At 43.9% G+C, this 16,790-nt stretch overlaps 5 protein-coding genes across 9 annotated transcripts; 4 read left to right on the top strand and 1 right to left on the bottom strand.

Moving 5' to 3' along the window:
* Positions 1 to 398: 398 nt before the first annotated feature.
* Positions 399 to 2,255, top strand: myct1a (myc target 1a). The gene is given in 3 exon segments (XM_052052042.1): positions 399 to 806; positions 1,464 to 1,769; positions 1,772 to 2,255. Coding segments are annotated over 3 exon segments (618 nt in total). The 5' UTR covers positions 399 to 730; the 3' UTR covers positions 2,008 to 2,255.
* Positions 2,256 to 2,405: 150 nt separating this feature from the next.
* serac1 (serine active site containing 1) lies at positions 2,406 to 7,444 on the top strand. 3 transcript variants are annotated; one of them, XM_052052036.1, is made up of 17 exons: positions 2,406 to 2,512; positions 3,014 to 3,117; positions 3,193 to 3,229; positions 3,292 to 3,434; positions 3,842 to 3,931; positions 4,265 to 4,396; positions 4,480 to 4,601; positions 4,667 to 4,795; positions 4,874 to 4,987; positions 5,056 to 5,218; positions 5,298 to 5,448; positions 5,556 to 5,697; positions 5,786 to 5,886; positions 5,965 to 6,062; positions 6,259 to 6,441; positions 6,531 to 6,674; positions 6,871 to 7,444. In XM_052052036.1, exons 1-17 carry the CDS (start codon positions 2,439 to 2,441, stop codon positions 7,005 to 7,007), a joined length of 2,064 nt encoding a protein of 687 aa, XP_051907996.1. In that variant the 5' UTR covers positions 2,406 to 2,438; the 3' UTR covers positions 7,008 to 7,444. The 3 variants fall into 3 exon arrangements, with proteins under 3 accessions (XP_051907996.1, XP_051907998.1, XP_051907997.1); XM_052052037.1 differs by having other exon boundaries at positions 2,429 to 2,623; XM_052052038.1 differs by having other exon boundaries at positions 2,428 to 3,117.
* Positions 7,445 to 7,878: 434 nt separating this feature from the next.
* Positions 7,879 to 8,642, top strand: gtf2h5 (general transcription factor IIH, polypeptide 5). Of its 2 annotated transcripts, none has more exons than XM_052052045.1 (3): positions 7,879 to 7,994; positions 8,187 to 8,242; positions 8,324 to 8,642. In XM_052052045.1, the coding sequence occupies exons 2-3, from the start codon at positions 8,208 to 8,210 to the stop codon at positions 8,502 to 8,504; spliced, it is 216 nt and encodes a 71-aa protein (XP_051908005.1). In that variant the 5' UTR covers positions 7,879 to 7,994; positions 8,187 to 8,207; the 3' UTR covers positions 8,505 to 8,642. The 2 variants fall into 2 exon arrangements, with proteins under 2 accessions (XP_051908005.1, XP_051908004.1); XM_052052044.1 differs by having other exon boundaries at positions 7,965 to 8,071.
* A 512-nt stretch (positions 8,643 to 9,154) lies between these two features.
* On the top strand, positions 9,155 to 10,444 carry dynlt1b (dynein light chain Tctex-type 1b). The gene is made up of 5 exons (XM_052052043.1): positions 9,155 to 9,279; positions 9,425 to 9,466; positions 9,900 to 10,023; positions 10,096 to 10,173; positions 10,282 to 10,444. The coding sequence occupies exons 1-5, from the start codon at positions 9,259 to 9,261 to the stop codon at positions 10,350 to 10,352; spliced, it is 336 nt and encodes a 111-aa protein (XP_051908003.1). The 5' UTR covers positions 9,155 to 9,258; the 3' UTR covers positions 10,353 to 10,444.
* Positions 10,430 to 15,960, bottom strand: tmem181 (transmembrane protein 181). Of its 2 annotated transcripts, XM_052052039.1 has the most exons (18): positions 15,616 to 15,959; positions 15,046 to 15,180; positions 14,731 to 14,834; positions 14,575 to 14,642; positions 14,172 to 14,262; positions 13,877 to 13,995; positions 13,676 to 13,792; positions 13,524 to 13,604; positions 13,329 to 13,428; positions 13,074 to 13,204; positions 12,907 to 12,998; positions 12,737 to 12,794; positions 12,556 to 12,658; positions 12,421 to 12,472; positions 12,269 to 12,351; positions 12,092 to 12,181; positions 11,933 to 11,999; positions 10,430 to 11,847 (listed from the first exon to the last, which is right to left on the bottom strand). In XM_052052039.1, exons 1-18 carry the CDS (start codon positions 15,738 to 15,740, stop codon positions 11,763 to 11,765), a joined length of 1,701 nt encoding a protein of 566 aa, XP_051907999.1. In that variant the 5' UTR covers positions 15,741 to 15,959; the 3' UTR covers positions 10,430 to 11,762. The 2 variants fall into 2 exon arrangements, with proteins under 2 accessions (XP_051907999.1, XP_051908000.1); XM_052052040.1 differs by lacking the exon at positions 15,046 to 15,180 and having other exon boundaries at positions 15,616 to 15,960.
* Between the last annotated feature and the right edge of the window lie 830 nt (positions 15,961 to 16,790).

Here is a 16,790-nt window from a genome sequence, read left to right on the forward strand (position 1 = left end):
GCCTTTGCAGCACGAGCTTCATACCAACACGATTACAAGAATGTTTCCCCAAGTCTGCTGAATTTCAGATGGACGGGATTAGAGACTGTGCTGACTAGGCCGTTATCAAGACTGACTCGTCACCCCGGTGATTTAAAGTCCACTTATGTTTGCAGAGTTCTTTGTCAGGGTTATCAAAAGAAATGTTTTTCCTTGCGCTATTGCCGCCAGAAATGGCCAGACGACCACTGACCTGGCACGCAGTTTGGAAAGTATGAGACAGAAAGTAAGAAGACGCTTTTAAAATTTATGACAGAGTCGTAGGGATTGTTCGCTGGCTAACTCATGCGTGGTGACACTTATCAAGCTAGGAAGTGATGGTAGAGGAAGTGAGGAAACGCAACACTCCCTCTCTCGAACGCCAGGATCTCTGTCCAGCAAAGATAAGCCGATTCTGGAGCTGGATTTAAGGGGGCGGGGGGGCAGGAAATGTGACAGCGTCGTCTCCCCCCCCCCCCCCCAAACACTCCCATAAACAAGAGAAACGGCATGGTTTAGCCGTCAGTCCTCGAGCGCCTTTGGGCCGAGGGAGGCTGAGACACGCGCGGAGAGGGGAGGAGAGAAGAACAGGAAAGAAGGTCTGCAGAAAGACAGGAAAATCCATTAGTGTGTGTAAAAAGAGACAAGCAAAGGGGGGTGGGAGCAGGCGGGGAAGAGTGGTCCTGATTTTTTTTTTTTTTTTGGTCCTCTGATGACACTGCATGACCAAGTCATGGCTGTAAACACTACAAATCTCTTCATGGAAATTGTTCAGTCTTTTGATGCTGGTGAGTTTTCGACTAACTTGGTGTCTCTTATCATGTGCTAATTTTCTCAGTTTCTCTCTGGAATTTCGCCATACGTGAACTAAACATATCTTTGGTTTTTTTTCTTAACATACATCATGTAACTTTCAGATGATTCTTAAGGTAAGCGGTAGAGTGCATGGAGAGGAAACTGATGTGTTGTTCATGGCAGGCATCCAGTAAGGATTTAGCCGCCGCGTTCTTTGTCCCGTCTCCACCATGAGCACTTGCAAAGGTTTCGTCCACAGAGCAAGGCATATTATTTATAACCTACTTCGACACTGCGTTGCACATGAGCAATAATTCCTCACACTTTTGGGGGAATTTTGCCAGGCACTGGGTCAAAATCGATAGTGTTAGTTCTCTGTCAAACGGTTGAAACCACTGACGCGTTCCAGAAACTTCTTTCTTTCAAACTGATGGCTTTGAAAACCATCTGAATGGTGCAAAACCGCCATAACTGATACTCTCCGTCCAATGCAATGAAACCAATGTGAATGAAAAGATGAGAGAAAATGTCAATGCCAAACAAAGATGGGCTTTGACCTCACCAAAGTCAGCCATCTAAGGAAGGAAGTGTTGTTGACGTGGTGTGAAAAAAGTCGAGAACCGCTGACTTCCATGATCTGTTTTTTCCAGTCCCCCTGATCATAGCTTTCAGCGTTTCCGTGGCAGTAGGACTGGTTTTGGGGGCCCTGGTCTATGTGTTCCTGACTTGGTTGTCGCGGCGCAGAGCAGGGTCTGCGCGTATCACCAGGAGCCCCCCTCCACGCCAATCTCGCACCTCCCCGAGAAGCCACCCCGGTTTCAACCGCAGCAGCAACAACAAGAACCATGACCGGCGGAGCAACAACAGCCTGCTGAGCGCCGCTTTCACCTTCCACCGTCAGAATTCGAGCCTGGATCCCCTCGACCCATTGGGGCACAAGTCAAGCTTCAGGGTGTCCACTTTCACCCTCTCCTCCACTGCAGCCAGATAGCCAGAGAGGCGGAGGAAGGGAGCCAGGCGTCGCTGCCCCGCACGCCGGTGTTGACCACCTCCACCGGATCAGCCCACGCGGCCGGCACCCTGGCCAGACCCCACTCGTTTTGGGGGGACGGCATAAGGGGTTTCCAGGCTACACAAACCCCTCCTCCTGCTTATGAGAGCATTATTCGGGCCTATCAGGAAACGCATACCTAAGAATAGCGGACCAGACTGTTCTCTGAAACTCTGAAAAAGGATTTTGAAAACCATGTTTGATTTGTATCATCATGAATCACTACATGGAATGGACGATTCAAGTAAAAATGTTGTTTTGAGTTGTCTTCAATTTAAAATGGTTTGCCTTGCAGAAAAAAACCTCATGCATTTGACTTTCAGAAATGTGTTAAATGCTGCTTCCGTATTAAAATGTATTAAAATGCTGGTCATAGCAAGGTAAACAATGAGCTCATTGTATGTGTAAAAAACACACAAACAATTTTTCATTAAAAATATTTATACACATTAAAAAAATGTATTTCTACACGTTACTTTCAACTAAAGCCCCTGAGCCTGAGTGTATATTTACAACGCACTGGCGTTAATGTAAATTGTTTTCATCAAATTCACGGAGCTGTGACGTATTATTTATGCGACATATTTTGCCAGGAGAGGGGCACCGCATCAGCTGGCCAAAACTCGTTCGTGACTATTTAGAACCCCGGTGACTGGTTTAATTTCGCAATATGACACTACGAATAGAACAGCTTCACTGCACCTCGCGACCAAACTTGACGTCAGACGCGTTGACGGTTTAAAGGTCGCTGTCATCGTTGTTAGTTTAGCTTCGTATATGCGCGGTGAGACGGTTGATGTTGCGTTAGGATAACGCAGGCTCGTTTTAACCGTTAAATGTTAAGTCATTTGACTGGCCACGCCTTTTGCTGAGGACCCGTTTGTTACTTTTAGTATTTTCGGCGTCTCGAAACTATATATACCCGATAAAGTCAAGCCGTGCATGTTCCACTTCGTCTCTGTGTTTCTTTTCTACGTCATCGTAAAATCCCCCAAATGTCCGTTGATGAAGTTGACATAAAAGATCTCGGCGCTTCAGCAGAACAAATAGAACATGCTCCATAGTCCCCCCCCCCCCGAGCACGATTATTAGAGGAATAACCTGTCCGTGTTGCTGAGCTGGCTTTCGTGTGTGTTTGTCACCTCCAAGTTCCTGGAGGATGTCTGCGACCGCACTGCGCTTGATTCGATGCAGGAGACTCAGCACGGCCGGGTTGCCTGGTGTGACCAAGGCGCTGCGTTCGAGGGATCTAAGTGAGTTGTCGTTGAAAAAAAAGGTGACTGATGCATGTGTAGCAACCATTTAAATCTATTTTTTCTCCCTCCCAGGGAAGGTTGCTAAAGTAACAGGAGCTGCGGTGTTCGGGTAGGTCTTCAAAACTTACCAAATTTCTGGAGATTTGTGTCTTGATGGTTCCACTTCCGCAGAGGCTGCCTTTTCATCACTTATGAGGTGTTGGCCTTGGACAAGGCGGTGACCATCGATACCAGTGCGATTCTGCAGGAGAAGTACAAGTCTTACATCTACCTGCGAGCAAGTCCCTCTGATGAAAAGGAGAACGTCGCTGCAGGTACATCTATGAACATTCATTTGGGGATTTGTGCACAATTTTCAGAGACTCTCATCGTGGCATTCTTGGGTTTTCCGACATTTTTGAATCCATGAAATGAGAGACCCTTGTCTTGTATGTAAACTGGCATCTGGCAAAAATGCTGACGGGAGTGACTTTGTTTTTTTTTCGTGAAATGACTACAAAGTTGATAGCTTGTCCAGGTGCTCAGTTACATCTTCTGTCATCGCTTCCTCGTTCAACTGTTTTTATTTCCTGGCTGTTTGCTCACTTCTCCTTTGCAGGGGTTCTCCGAGGAAGTGAGCCCACCCTCTCTCATTGCTTACGAACTGGCGATCCTCATCATGAATAAATGCTTATATCTAAAACGTTAAAAACTTTTTTTTTTTTTCGTGGATATTTTCCAGAGCTCACACACAAGACAAGGAGGGAACTCCACAAAGCGGCAAGGCGCTTCCTGGAAATTTCTTCGCGGCTTCTGCTGCGGTCATTAGATGGTAGGAAGCGGATGCGTTGATGATGAATACTATGATGAGTAACATTTTACAAATAAACTACAGTTGTGTTTATGTACTTTTTGAAAACTCCAACCGCATGAACATCCCCGATGGTTTCTGTTAAAAAAAAAAAGATTTATTTTGTATCTTTTGTAAAACAGCTGCCTGGTGGGTGACTCAATATTTACAAGGTTTGTCAATAGCTAGGTGTGCTAATCCGACGGTAGTTCTGTAGAGTCAATAGGTAGATGTACCGTGGTTAGATTGATTTTTCTTGCATCATTCATTTTACATTGTCCGTATTTGTTTTGGTTTTTTTTTTTTTTTTTTTAGAACGGCTCAGTAACGTGGACGCAGACCCACACGAGGTGGCCTTATGGATCCTGCTGAAGAGAACGCAGTCGGAGAATCGTGCACTCAGAATTCAAGCTGCCCAGGAACTGGCGGACAATTGCCACTGGCACGGTAAAGTCGCATGCGCCGCTGTTCTATGACACGACACGGACCGCATTCCAATCACACGATCACTATCGATATTGACAATGAAGACTACCAGTACCAGACTGCGGCCCAGGTGATAGACCAGAGGACCGCAGTGGGCCTTGCTCGAACGCCTCGAGCGGACCTGAGATTCTTCCTGCGGCCGCCGGCACTCCCTGACCTTGATGATGTAAGAATCGCCCTGAAAAATGAGCACCTCTGTAGTTTTACTGACACCTGCTATTTGCCTGACAGGGTTTCTCTGCAGAGGACGGTCTGAGGCAACTACTGGCCTCGCTGCCGCAATCGGAAGTAGACAAATGCGTTCAGTACTTCACCTCGCTGGCCCTCAGAGAAAGCACTCAGGCGTTAGCAGCGCAGAGGGTAAAGATGGCTCCGCCCCTTGCCTTTGTAGCCCAATCGTGTTCATCCTCGTCCTCCTCCGACGTCGTGCTGCTGCAGGGTGGTCTCTGGTGTTTCGGTGGCAACGGCTTACCTTACGCCCAGAGCCTCACGTCTGTTCCCTCGGAGAAGGTGGAGTCCTTTTGCCTACAGGCTCTGGTGCAGCACTCCAAGGTACCGTGGTATACCTCTCGAGTCGCGTCAGACTTCCCGAACAAGCGCGGAAACGCCTCTCGCCGCAGGTCAGGAGCCACTGTGACCACATCGTGTCCAACGGAGGCCTGCAGCTCCTTCAGAGGGTCTATCAGCTCCGCAGAGACTCCAAGAACATACAGAGGAACATCGTACGGATCATCGGGAACCTGGCACTGAACGAGAGAGTTCACCGGGCCATCGTGGAGTCGGGTGTGAAGCGATTGCGCCGTCGTGAACGACAAAGGGCTCTCTCGCTAAAACGACGCCGCACTTTGACTTATCCATCCAGGGTGGCTGTCAGTGCTGGCCGAGATGGTGCAGTCTCCTCACGTCATGGAGGCGTCTCACGCAGCTCGCGCATTGGCCAACTTGGACAGAGAGACTGTGAAGGAGAAGTACCAAGACGGCGTCTACGTCCTCCACCCGCAAACACGCGGCAAGTAGGAAAGCACTTTGCTTCTTCCTTTCAATAATCTCGACTATGTTGTCATTTTCCAGAAGCAAGTCTTTTTTTTTTTTTTTTTTTTTTTTTGGTGGCCGATTGCAGCCAGCCCATCAAAGCAGACGTGCTGTTCATCCACGGCATCATGGGGGCGGCTTTTAAGACGTGGCGCCAGCGGGATCGAAACGCGTTACAAGACGAGAACGACGAAGACAGCGGCGATGATTACACGGAGTGCTGGCCAAAGGTGAGCGCGCCAAATCGGCGGAGGCGCCGCTCGCGCGCCGGCGGGTCTTTTGCGCCGATGCGGAAATGTGATGCCCTCTGCTGAACAGACGTGGCTAGCAGCGGACTGTCCGAATCTGAGAGTGTTATCGGTGGAATACGACAGCCATCTTAGTGACTGGGTGGCCGAGTGCCCTGCCGAGAATCAGAGGTTAGAGATCCTGGCCAATATATGAGGGAAAAGTGTCGTTCCAAATCGTTCATTCTTTCTGGATTCGTCTCTCCTCAGAAAGTCCTTGGCCTTCAGGAGTCGAGAGCTACTCAAAAAGCTTAAGATGGCGGGAGTTGGAGACCGGCCGGTGGTCTGGGTAGCTCACAGTATGGGAGGTATGGCTACCAGAGCGGATCGAGTGTTCACATTGAGTGTCTTCGGACCGGTCAAAACAATGTCTGGTGTGAGGATGAGAGGTTCACAAAATTACACGGACTAAAAATAGGATAGCGCTTGACATCACAATACATTACCGTAATTTCACTTGCCGACACCGTTTCCCTTCTCTCGTCATTGAATTTCTCTCGTCAGGCTTGCTTGTGAAAAAAATGCTGATCGATGCCTCGGAGGATCCAGACATGAGCGATCTGTTCCAAAACACCAAAGGCATTTTGTTCTACAGCGTTCCCCATCACGGCACCTTCATGGCAGAATACTCAGTCAATGTCCGCTATCTACTTTTCCCTTCCATTGAGGTCAGAGAGCTTTGCAGAGGTCAGTGAGTGAAGGCAACCCTGGGATCTGAAATGTAAAACGGTTGACTTTTTGTCTTTTAGACAAATAACACTCTGTAATGTTTGTAGACTCTCCGGCACTGCGTGACCTGAACGAGAACTTCTTGAATATGGCCAAAGAAAAAGAGATCAAGGTGCTAAGCTTTGCAGAGACGCTGCCCACAAACATTGGTCCGATGATCAAGATAGTGGTGGTTCCAACACAGTCTGCCAGTAAGTACCACCAGCTTGTCTTATAAAAATCAAAACGACTCATTGACGGGCACATTTCCAGAAATGGGAAGATAAAAGCTTTTACTTGGTTGATTAATTTGAGGGATGGGCGAACACTCCACAAACCTGATTTATACACATGATATGTGATAGCTTGACCCCTCCCTCACCTTGCGCGGCCTTATTGTGGTTCCAGATATCGGCATCGGGGACTTGATCGAGGTGGACGTGGATCATCTCAGCATCTGCAAGCCAGAGAGGAAGGACTCGTTTTTGTACAAGCGCAGCCTCCGGTTCATCCAGGAAACACTGCACAGTTCCATCGGTCGATGACGACAACTTTTAATCCCGGGACACTCCAAGCAACCCTGAACCACAACTCCCGACTTTACTCATTACGAATATTGCAATCACAGTGAAGAGTTGCCAGTAGTGATAGTAAACTGTATGCTGATCTCTCACAAAGTGGATTTCAACACTTATTTTAAAAGTGGTTGGTGTAACAAAAAAAAAAAATGTCCACCTGCTTTTATTTTTATCAAATTAGACCGACCATCTTATTTATTTCAGACATGATTCTTAATGGGTTTTTTTTAACCATGACACTGGCTGACCATGAAGTATTTAAGACCACGTTACACTTGTTGTTTATTTATGCTGAAGTTAGGGACCTATTTTGATGTACAATTTCAACTACCACTGTTCAAATACGTTTTTTAAAATTTCACAAATAGTAGTGAGAATAAAACGTGTTAAGTTGGGGGTCTCAATTAAGTCATTTCTTTTCGGACTCATAAGATATTCATTTATCACGTGTTTAACCTAGCTCACATGCTAACTGTGCCAATCAAGTCAACAGTCAACTCAAGTACAGCTGAAGAAAAATCTGAGTTTAAGTCATTTCTTTTCGGACTCATAAGATAGTCATTTATCACGTGTTTAACCTAGCTCACATGCTAACTGTGCCAATCAAGTCAACAGTCAACGCAAGTACAGCTGAAGAAAAATCTGAGTTTTACAATTTTTGACTATTATTTACAGTATTATTGTTCTCAGGTATTTTTATAAACATGACAAGACATTCTACATTACATTGTTGCATAGTACAGTCCTGTAAACTCCTACTTTTTTATCTACCTTATTTTCTGTCAAATTATTTCTGTATATGATTTATATTCAATAAACAATAAACAAACAAAACAAATTAAAAGCGTCAGGATTTGAGGATAACGAGGCGGAAGTTGTCCGTACGCACCTGCCGTATGTCGTCATCATAATGAGACGCACAAGCTAGCGTCGAACAATAATAACAGTTTACAGGTTGGTTAAATTCGTCCTATTTTAAATATACTTAATATCTATGCTGGCGTGTACTAAACGTGGGAACACCACTGATGGTAAACGTTGCTTTAGCCGCGGGAGTTTAGACGTTAGCACACTATGGCTATTATTGGCTTTGCGGATGCAATAGTTCACGGCTGCCTGGGTTGTAATGTTGTTTTCCAACAACAGGTCTCAAATCTACCGGTCAATATGGTCAACGTGCACAAAGGCGTCCTTGTCGAATGGTAAAAGACCGCTGTACATCTTTCGATATGTCGATGAGTTACTGGAGGTATTAAAACGAGTCTTTTGTCTGTGTTTCGAAGCGACCCTGCCATGAAACAGTTCCTCCTGTACCTGGATGAGACCATGGCCCTTGGGAAGAAGTTTATCCTGAAGGACCTGGATGACACGCATGTGTTTATCCTGGTTGAGGTGGTCCAGACCCTGCAGGAGAGAGTTGGAAAGCTCATAGACCAGAATTCCTTCACCATCACACAGAAATGAGACACAACTGGGGGGGAAACACGTCGGGAGAAATCATGACATTCTGCTTTGGTTTGATTTTGTGCACATCACTTTTGAATCATTAAACCGATGCAAGGAAATGACTGTTTTTGGATATAATAAACCACGTTGAGTATGTTTTCTCGTATTACCTTTTTGTAACAGAACAAGCAATGACAAATAACTGTTAATGGTTATATATGGTGAGATAATTAGATAGTTACATAATTTCTAAAGAAAGGTACACTGTAGGTTTATATAAAATGCACAAGCAATCAAATAGCATTTTCCCCCAAACGTGCTCTCGGTGTGGATAAAACGAAAAAAGTTATTCAATATAAGCATGCCTCAGGGTAAAAGTGTAACAGTTTAGACGTATTTTTGTTGCTGAGGATGCATTTGAGATTTGAATTTGATGTTGAAACACATTCTTAAACTAACAATGTCTATGTAAAAATGTACTCTCTTAACAAGCTATCATTAAAATGGAAGTTTTTAACGTTCAAAAATATTCAGCTGAAGAGGAATTTGGTAGTCCATTGTCCTCCATCAGATTTAATTAAAACGAGGTGACATTTTATTTCTAATTAACTGTTCAATTTAGCGTGGTCTGCGAAAGAAGGAACATTTATCGCTATGGTTCGACGTTTATAAGTTGCCGTGGAAACACTTTTATTGTGACGGGGTGGGTTCCTTGTGCAGAACTAAGCGGAAGTTGTGTTCGGGGCAGACAGTTTGTGTTTTTTGCACCAAAATGGAGGAAGGCGAAGAAGAGGTATGTTATCAATATGATTATTTTAATTGCAAATAAGTCATGGTTTCATTTTTCACTTGGACCCGATAATGTAAAAAAAAAAGTCAAATGCGAGTGCGATCGCTGCGATTGAAGCACTTTTCTTATTTGTTTGTCTCGCCAACAGACTACGTTTGTCGTGGAAGATGTCAGCAAGTTAATAAAAGACGTAAGTTGGAAAAAATATGCACACATGTTATCCGATTCTGTGGGTTCTTGTTCTGTTAGCTAGCTAGCTAACGGCGTTCCGTTTAGCGACGTATTGGTTGCTATGGAAACGGTAACCACGCACGTGTGGTGGATCTTAGTCATTTTCCCAGTGTTTCGAAATTATTGGAATAGTTTTAAAACGGGTCTTCGTTGATCCGACCCAACGAGTGTTTACATAGTCCTGTAATATACATAGAATTGAATTAATTTAGCCCTTTTGTGCTTTTAAATATCTTTTTTTCTCACTCTTTAATTACATAATTCGTTATTGTCTTGTAAACAGGAACAAAGTCGCCCGAACCAACTAATTACAATGATATTACAATAAAATTAACAATGAGAATATTTTTTAAAGAATGTACATGTTAAACATTACGGGATTTCTACCGCAGTCCATAGAAACAACCATCGGCACGAGCTCTTACCAACACGTCCGGGTGAACCAGTGGAGCACCACCATTGTGGAGCAGAGCCTCAGTCAACTGTGCAAGCTGGGAAAGCCTTTCAAATATATCGGTCAGTGGGAATATTCCAGAGTAATAGTCATCTAATCATGATTCATAACACTTCTCTGACTTCTCTTTCAAGTCACTTGTATCATCATGCAGAACAACGGGGCCGGGCTGCAGACTGCCACCTCGTGCTTCTGGGACAACGCTACTGACGGTAAAATAATTATACCGGTGCAGTTTAAATCAATGAGAGTTTTCGAAAGGTGAATAGTTTTACTTTATTGCTGTCTAAACAATGCCCACCTTTTGTTGTCCCAAATAGGAAGCTGTGCAGTAAAGTGGGAGAACAAGTCCATGTGTTGCATCGTCACGGTTTTTGGTTTGGCAACCTGAATGTGAAAACGTCGTAGGCCATCATCTTGGCCGCATTTCCACGTGCGTATGATGGATAATCCAATAAAAATGAACAATTTATTATTTTCAAAGAGATTGTATTTATTTTGTATGTCCTTGATTTGAAACACGTCAGGACCCGCCGTCTCGTTTCAGCACTTGAAACTGAGTACATTTTGGCCGTTTACTCATCAGTTTGACAGGAAGAAAAGGCACCAGGTCGATTGGAATACATGTGACGTGTGTTTGGGCTCCCTGTCAACTCGGACGAAGCAAAGGGCGGCAAACGTTTGGCATATGAGTGCACTGTGTGGTGAAGAAAAGAACGTTTACATCCTGTTTTAACACATCTACGTAAAAGGCAATGATGGACAGTAGCATGTAAGAAAATGGCAACAGTAGTCGATAGAAGTACAAATTCGCATAATTCATCAAACGATACAGGACCAAATGTCAACAAATAAATACAAAAAAAAAGTGCATTTACAGAAAAAAACTTTCCCCGCTTCCCAGACAGTAAGAAATATGGTACAGTACTGCCCCTGTGATTTGGAACAAATGCAGAAACACAGCTTTGGCACTTACTATACTGTACATGAATGCAGCGCTGATATGCCATCGTGTTTACTTCCTAATCATCACAATGTGAGAAAAAAAAAAATTTGGTCACACAGTAGCTTGCACTGACAACCACAGCAGTAGTACAGATATCAGTAGTTGAACAGAAAGGGTATAAAATGTTGACCGTCTTTCCAAAACAAAAGCAAAAGATAAAAAAAAAACCCTTATAAATATTTGCACTTTTCATATTACTTCAAAAGCTTGACGTGTGACGTCCAAAAGAGTATTAAGGTCAAACTGAACAGAATTATGTCACATGATTAGGATGAGGCTGAAATTCTCATTTACAAGCAAAACAAACAAAAAAAAAATAGTTGTAATTTTGTGACATTCAGGAATTTAAACCATGTTCTTATGATACAACTTCAATTTCAAATGTCCTCTCAACATGACAATTGCAACATGACGAATCATGTGGTCACATTACATGAGACGTGCAAGAATAAATCTTTAGTCTTCATTTCTGAACCATTCCGACTTCATTCTCGGAGCATTATGGTACCCATAACCCCATCATAATTTTACATCTGGCCCCATTACTTCTTTATCGTGAAGAAATACTGGTTGTGAATGGCAAATAAATCTTGCAATTTCCAAAAAACAAACAAAAAAAAAAGACAATCCTCCATTTTCAGTAGACCTACAGTACAGTCCATTTCTGGAGAAGTGGCCCTGTTCTTAAAAAATATTCATATGTACACTTGCAGAGTATCATTGTGAAAATATTTCTTATTTACACATAAACATGATGCTTTTTGTTGTTGTTGTTGTTTGTTTGCCTCCACCGTATCAGTCGCTATCGCTCTCGTCATGGAACTTGGTGGTCGCTTTGATGGCACGTCCGTTTTGCAAAGGCATTTCCTCATAATCGCTGCTTTTGAAAGGAACAAACCAATATCAACGAAATTCGGCATTGGAGGTTAACTCGCCCAAAAACAGGATATGTTGCGCATACGTACCCGTAAATGACGTCGTCGTCTGAGTCGTTTAGCATGGAGAAAGCGGGATTGTCTTTCAACTGGGAGTCTTGACAGACAGATGAACCCAAAATGGATCAATCGCCGTTTCAGTCGTATTATCAATCGGATGAGAAAAGTGTTTTCATTGCCACTACTTACCATAAAGGGCATTTTTGGAGGGAGAGTACACAAACGCCAACGTGTACAAGTAAAAGTTGAGCAGTCCGTAAAAGGACAAAAACTCGGCTGGTATGGCCCGAGTTAAGGACAATTGACAAACATAAAAAAGATGGCTGAACAGAATGTTTGCACATCACAGTCACGTTGAAAGGATATAGTTTTGGTAGTGAGTGGACAACTCGGCCACAAAATTGTCCTGGAGCGCCTTGGCACCGAACCTCAAGTAAAGAATGACCAAGCTGAGGACAGAAAAGGCGCAGTTGGGTGCGACTGTGAACCAATTAGGAGACAGAGATGAGCACTCGTACCTTATAGCGAGGACCACAGACGTCAGCGCTGTCAAGAATTTGAGCCGCAGATCTACAAACGAGTCAAACCCAAAATGAATACACGAAACAGCGGTTCACTTTTTTTGTTTTTGTTTTTGCTAAGAGGCATGAAACCTGAGTAGGGCATGTTCTTGAGTTCCGAGCAGGCTCTGACAATCAGGAAGGTCAAGTAGAGGACGTAGAGGAGGACGATAATCAGGAAGAACAACTTCATGCCCTGGGAGGATACAACTTTTGATTCAACGGGAAAACTCTTTCAAAATGGCGTCAAAAATGGACAAATGACTTCACCCACCTCAAAGTTCTGGATGTCCACATAGTACTGGTAGGTGGGGTCTTGGACTTCATTGACCCTATGAGTCCCACAAAGAGAAAAGATTTCATTTCTACGGCCTCATCAAATTTGAAAATCCGCCGGAATTTCCGCAGTGATTCAGATGCCAAAGGCGGACAAATAAAACTCACGTCTGCCAAATGCCCAGCGTGACGGCCGACAGCCACAGAAGGCCCACGATGACCACCTTCAGCAGGTAGAAGGTCAGGCATCGCCGCTCGCCCTGCGTGGCATGAAACATCGCTCGCAATAAATACTCAACACCACGTGACGACGACGACGACGACACGGGATCTACCTGAACACGGATGCCGTGGAAGACGCAGAGCCAGAAGAGCAGCAGGGCGCACAGGAACAGAGCCTGGAAGAAGGCGTCCAACGTCCGGGGAAACCAGCTGTTCACCAGGAAGGACAGCGGGAAAAACGGATCTGGAAGGCAACACACAAGCCAACTGATGCTCTCATTCTTTTTTTTTTTCTCACACTTTGTAGCCAAAGCTCGCAAGTGCGTCAAAGTACCACTTTAGTTGCATAAGCTATGAGAGAGAAATACCATTGTAGAGCAGCAACAGAGGCATGAGGATGGCCATCCACTTCTGCTCGATGCCCCAGTCCCGCATGGAAAACTTCCTCAGCGAGTGAGCAAAGAGACACTGAGAGTAAAGAGAACACAAAAGGATGACTTAAAATGTCCGCTCGCTAACAACGGTCCCGAATTGTGCTTGAAAGAACGTCAAATGAGCCTCACCGTGACCATGAAGGTCAGCAGCACAAAGACAAAGCGGAACCAGATCTCCACTTGGGAAAAGGTGGGATTGTAGGTTTTCCACTAAACACATATTACTAGTGAATCAAACTGTCGACCAGAATTGCCATGATCAACGTGTTTGGATATCTCACCGCAAAGTTGACCTTAAGGTCGTATGTGATGTTTTCAAGGCCTCTGAAGCTGACCGTGACTTGGTATTGGCTGTAGTTGAGGTAGCCCAGATGCAGCACGATGATCTCGTCGCATTTCTGCAACAAGTTCAGGCGACGCGTTATGATGCGTTTGTTGAGCGGGGGGGGGGGGGGGGGGTCCGTTTGGAAGGCGACACTCACGGTACCGCAGTGTAGCGTTCGCGACTTGCTGCGGACGCTGTTGACATGCGTCACGCTGGCATCCGGCAACACACCCTTGAGCTCCACGTCGATCTCAAAAGGCTGCTGGAAGTCGCCCACTGCAGCAGACAATGAGGGCAATCCATTAAGACGGAGGCCCGAATAGTGAGCAATTGTCATCGTGCGCTGAAACCATCCAAGCGTGCAATAGGGCATGACTCCTTGGGACTGACTCCAAGTCAGGTCTCAAATCATTGAGGAGCTTTCATTTCTGCCATTTCAAAAAGATTCTTACCATTGCTGTGTTGAGCCTGAATCATACAGGTGAGCCACAGCTGCTGATGATATGTGGTGAGAGGAGGGGAAATTAGACCGAAGGGCCCAGTCTGAAAATATAAGAATTATAAATGTATAAATTTGCACTCTGCAAATAATTAACAACATACCACAAAGAAGAAATAGGAAAGGGGCCCGGGGACAACGATATGTTAATACATTTGAAATTGGGGTGGTGGGGCAAGTTGCAATTTTACAAGAACAAAAACATACTATGGCAAATTAACAATTGACGAGATATTAACGTAATATTTTTTTTCAAGAATAGGTCCTCAGTTTATGAGAGAAAAAGACTTCAATAAGGTAGAAATACTTTGCGTAACAATTAATTACAAGTCACCAGACCAACTTTATCACCTGACCTGAACGGAGACATTTTTGGCAAGGAACTGGTCCCCATTATACACCTGCTCAGAAAGAATCTTTGGGCCTATTAAAAAACAAAAACGCATTTTACAAGAAACACTTAATAGTAATTTATAAACGCAGAGTAAGACATACAACTGTTATGTACATACCTGCAATTCCGATTAAAACTGTGAGGCCGAAACAAGCGAGGAAGAGCACGAAGACCAATACGAAATGTCTTTTGGACAGTGTGTAGAGGCGCATGGGCGCCAGTCTACATTGGGAGACAAATAAGACACACAAGACGCCATTCGAGTTCCATTATTGACCAATATCCTGCAAAAAAATTCCAACATAGGTATGTCATCATAGCTAGTTTCCCACATTAGCATGCGCTACCAGAAGCATATGGCGCATCAAAACCCGGTAGTTGATTGCCTTTCTCATCTATAAACATTACGATGACGGTGTAACGTAACACTTACGGCTCCATTTGTGCCGTTTTGTCAAGAAAAGTCACTTTGGCGGTGAGACTACATCCGCGTTGAAGAAGCCAACTGGGTGAAAACACGAGTGTAGTATGACGCCATCCAAAGTGGGGCGGAGCAGGAAAAGAAAGCCTGCAACGTCAGCGTTTTGCTTGAGAGTTTTGATTCGCGTGTGCATATTCGATACATTTTTAATTTGATACGTCTATCCAATTTTGAAGATGATTATTACACTAAAATATATATATTTAATGATTGAAATCTTGTCGTATTAAAAAGGTTTAACTCAACTCAACTCTATTGTTTTTATTTATCTCTATTCCCCCACCAGTCTAAATACCGTATTGTTATTTTTAATATTGCATTTGTGAAAAGCAGAAAAATGAGGAAATCACGGTTCACCGGTTGTCGAGCATTGGTTACAAGACACATCTATCAATCAATCAATCAATCAATCAATCAATCAATCAATCAATCAATCAATCAATCTATCTATCTATCTATCCATCCAAATACATGACGTTACTAGCATCAGTAATGTCTTGCTATTTCACGTAAGCGGGGCACCTGTAAAAGCGCTCATCCCTGTAGGGTGTCAGTTCCTCCTTGAGCTCATTGTAGGCCTGCTGGACATTCCTGCAAAAGTGTTTGAGCTCGCTGTAAAGGGGGTTCTCCAAGTAGTCGCTGTCCATGACGCCCCTGCTTGGATGGGTGGAAGGATGGAGGAAAAAATGGCGATTGCAAGGGAGAGGAAAGGGATGAAATCGGCGGCCGCTCGTTTGCCGGGTGAATTGAGAATGCAGACCAAGCAGTTTCTTTTGTATCTGCTCAATGGTGAAAGCGAGAAAAGAGAGGAGAACGGATTTAATAAACAGGCGGCGGATGTGGTGGAGAGGGAACGGTCACGTGACTAGACATCAGCACCACGGACAGAGACGCGGCTGATGACGTCTCCTCCCAAATTCGTGATATGTAAAAATGCATTATATTTATCGATGCATTTTACTATTCAGAAAAAAGTTTTTGTTGTGAATACAATACACTTCTCGAGTAATGTAGCACTCAATAATTTATGACCATGTAATAAATAACATGAATATCACAATAAAAATAAAAATGTGTGAACAGGTTGGCCACATGGCGGCAGTACCGTAATGTACAGATGCATTGTACTGTACACTGAGTACACCTCAGTAAGGCAGTAATATTAGTCAATTACTTTCATAGGATAAATAACTTATGCACGTGATTATCTGTCTACGTGTGTTTGTATGGTTGTGTTCAAATATGCTGAAAGAGTTATAACACCGCAACAGAAGCTATTGGCATTTGACATTATGTGTTACCATTTAGCCAGTGGACCTGCGGGTAAAGATGTATGGTTGACTTGTGTGGAAACTTCTACCAGCAACTCAAAATGTATGACATATCGGTAAGGTAAAAGGTTATCTTCAATCACTACCATTCCAAACTGTTCTTTTGGCAACAAATGTTTTATTCAAAAGATGCTTGACATATACAATTATAAGATCATTTACATGGCATATCTAACCAATCCATTCACTAAAAACGTTCAGTCACCAAATACGTGCTTTTTTTCCTTTGTCTTTTCAAGTCTAACACCTATAAATACCAAGCACATACCTTTTCAAAAGAAAAGCCAACATCCTGCAGTATCTACACTCGGGTCGAAAACCTTTGGAAGTCTACGGTGGTGTTGCTGAACTCAGGCTTGCACTGAG

This window comes from Hippocampus zosterae, chromosome 19 (assembly GCF_025434085.1).
Source record: "Hippocampus zosterae strain Florida chromosome 19, ASM2543408v3, whole genome shotgun sequence".
NCBI lineage: Eukaryota > Metazoa > Chordata > Actinopteri > Syngnathiformes > Syngnathidae > Hippocampus > Hippocampus zosterae.

What these genes read in the sequence shown, in the direction of transcription:
- serac1 (XM_052052036.1), top strand. Translation starts at nt 2,439, where the DNA reads ATGCGACATATTTTGCCAGGAGAGGGGCACCGCATCAGCTGGCCAAAA. An exon ending in CACCCGCAAACACGCGGCAA is followed by an intron (nt 5,449 to 5,555) that starts GTAGGAAAGCAC and finishes GGCCGATTGCAG; the next exon opens with CCAGCCCATCAAAGCAGACG. An exon ending in GGTAGCTCACAGTATGGGAG is followed by an intron (nt 6,063 to 6,258) that starts GTATGGCTACCA and finishes TTCTCTCGTCAG; the next exon opens with GCTTGCTTGTGAAAAAAATG.
- gtf2h5 (XM_052052044.1), top strand. An exon ending in AAAGGCGTCCTTGTCGAATG is followed by an intron (nt 8,243 to 8,323) that starts GTAAAAGACCGC and finishes TGTGTTTCGAAG; the next exon opens with CGACCCTGCCATGAAACAGT.
- dynlt1b (XM_052052043.1), top strand. Translation starts at nt 9,259, where the DNA reads ATGGAGGAAGGCGAAGAAGAG. An exon ending in TGGAGGAAGGCGAAGAAGAG is followed by an intron (nt 9,280 to 9,424) that starts GTATGTTATCAA and finishes TCTCGCCAACAG; the next exon opens with ACTACGTTTGTCGTGGAAGA. An exon ending in CTGGGACAACGCTACTGACG is followed by an intron (nt 10,174 to 10,281) that starts GTAAAATAATTA and finishes TGTCCCAAATAG; the next exon opens with GAAGCTGTGCAGTAAAGTGG.
- tmem181 (XM_052052039.1), bottom strand. Translation starts at nt 15,740, where the DNA reads ATGGACAGCGACTACTTGGAGAACCCCCTTTACAGCGAGCTCAAACAC. An exon ending in TGCTGACCTTCATGGTCACG is followed by an intron (nt 13,429 to 13,523) that starts GTGAGGCTCATT and finishes CTTTACTCTCAG; the next exon opens with TGTCTCTTTGCTCACTCGCT. An exon ending in TCCACGGCATCCGTGTTCAG is followed by an intron (nt 12,999 to 13,073) that starts GTAGATCCCGTG and finishes CATGCCACGCAG; the next exon opens with GGCGAGCGGCGATGCCTGAC.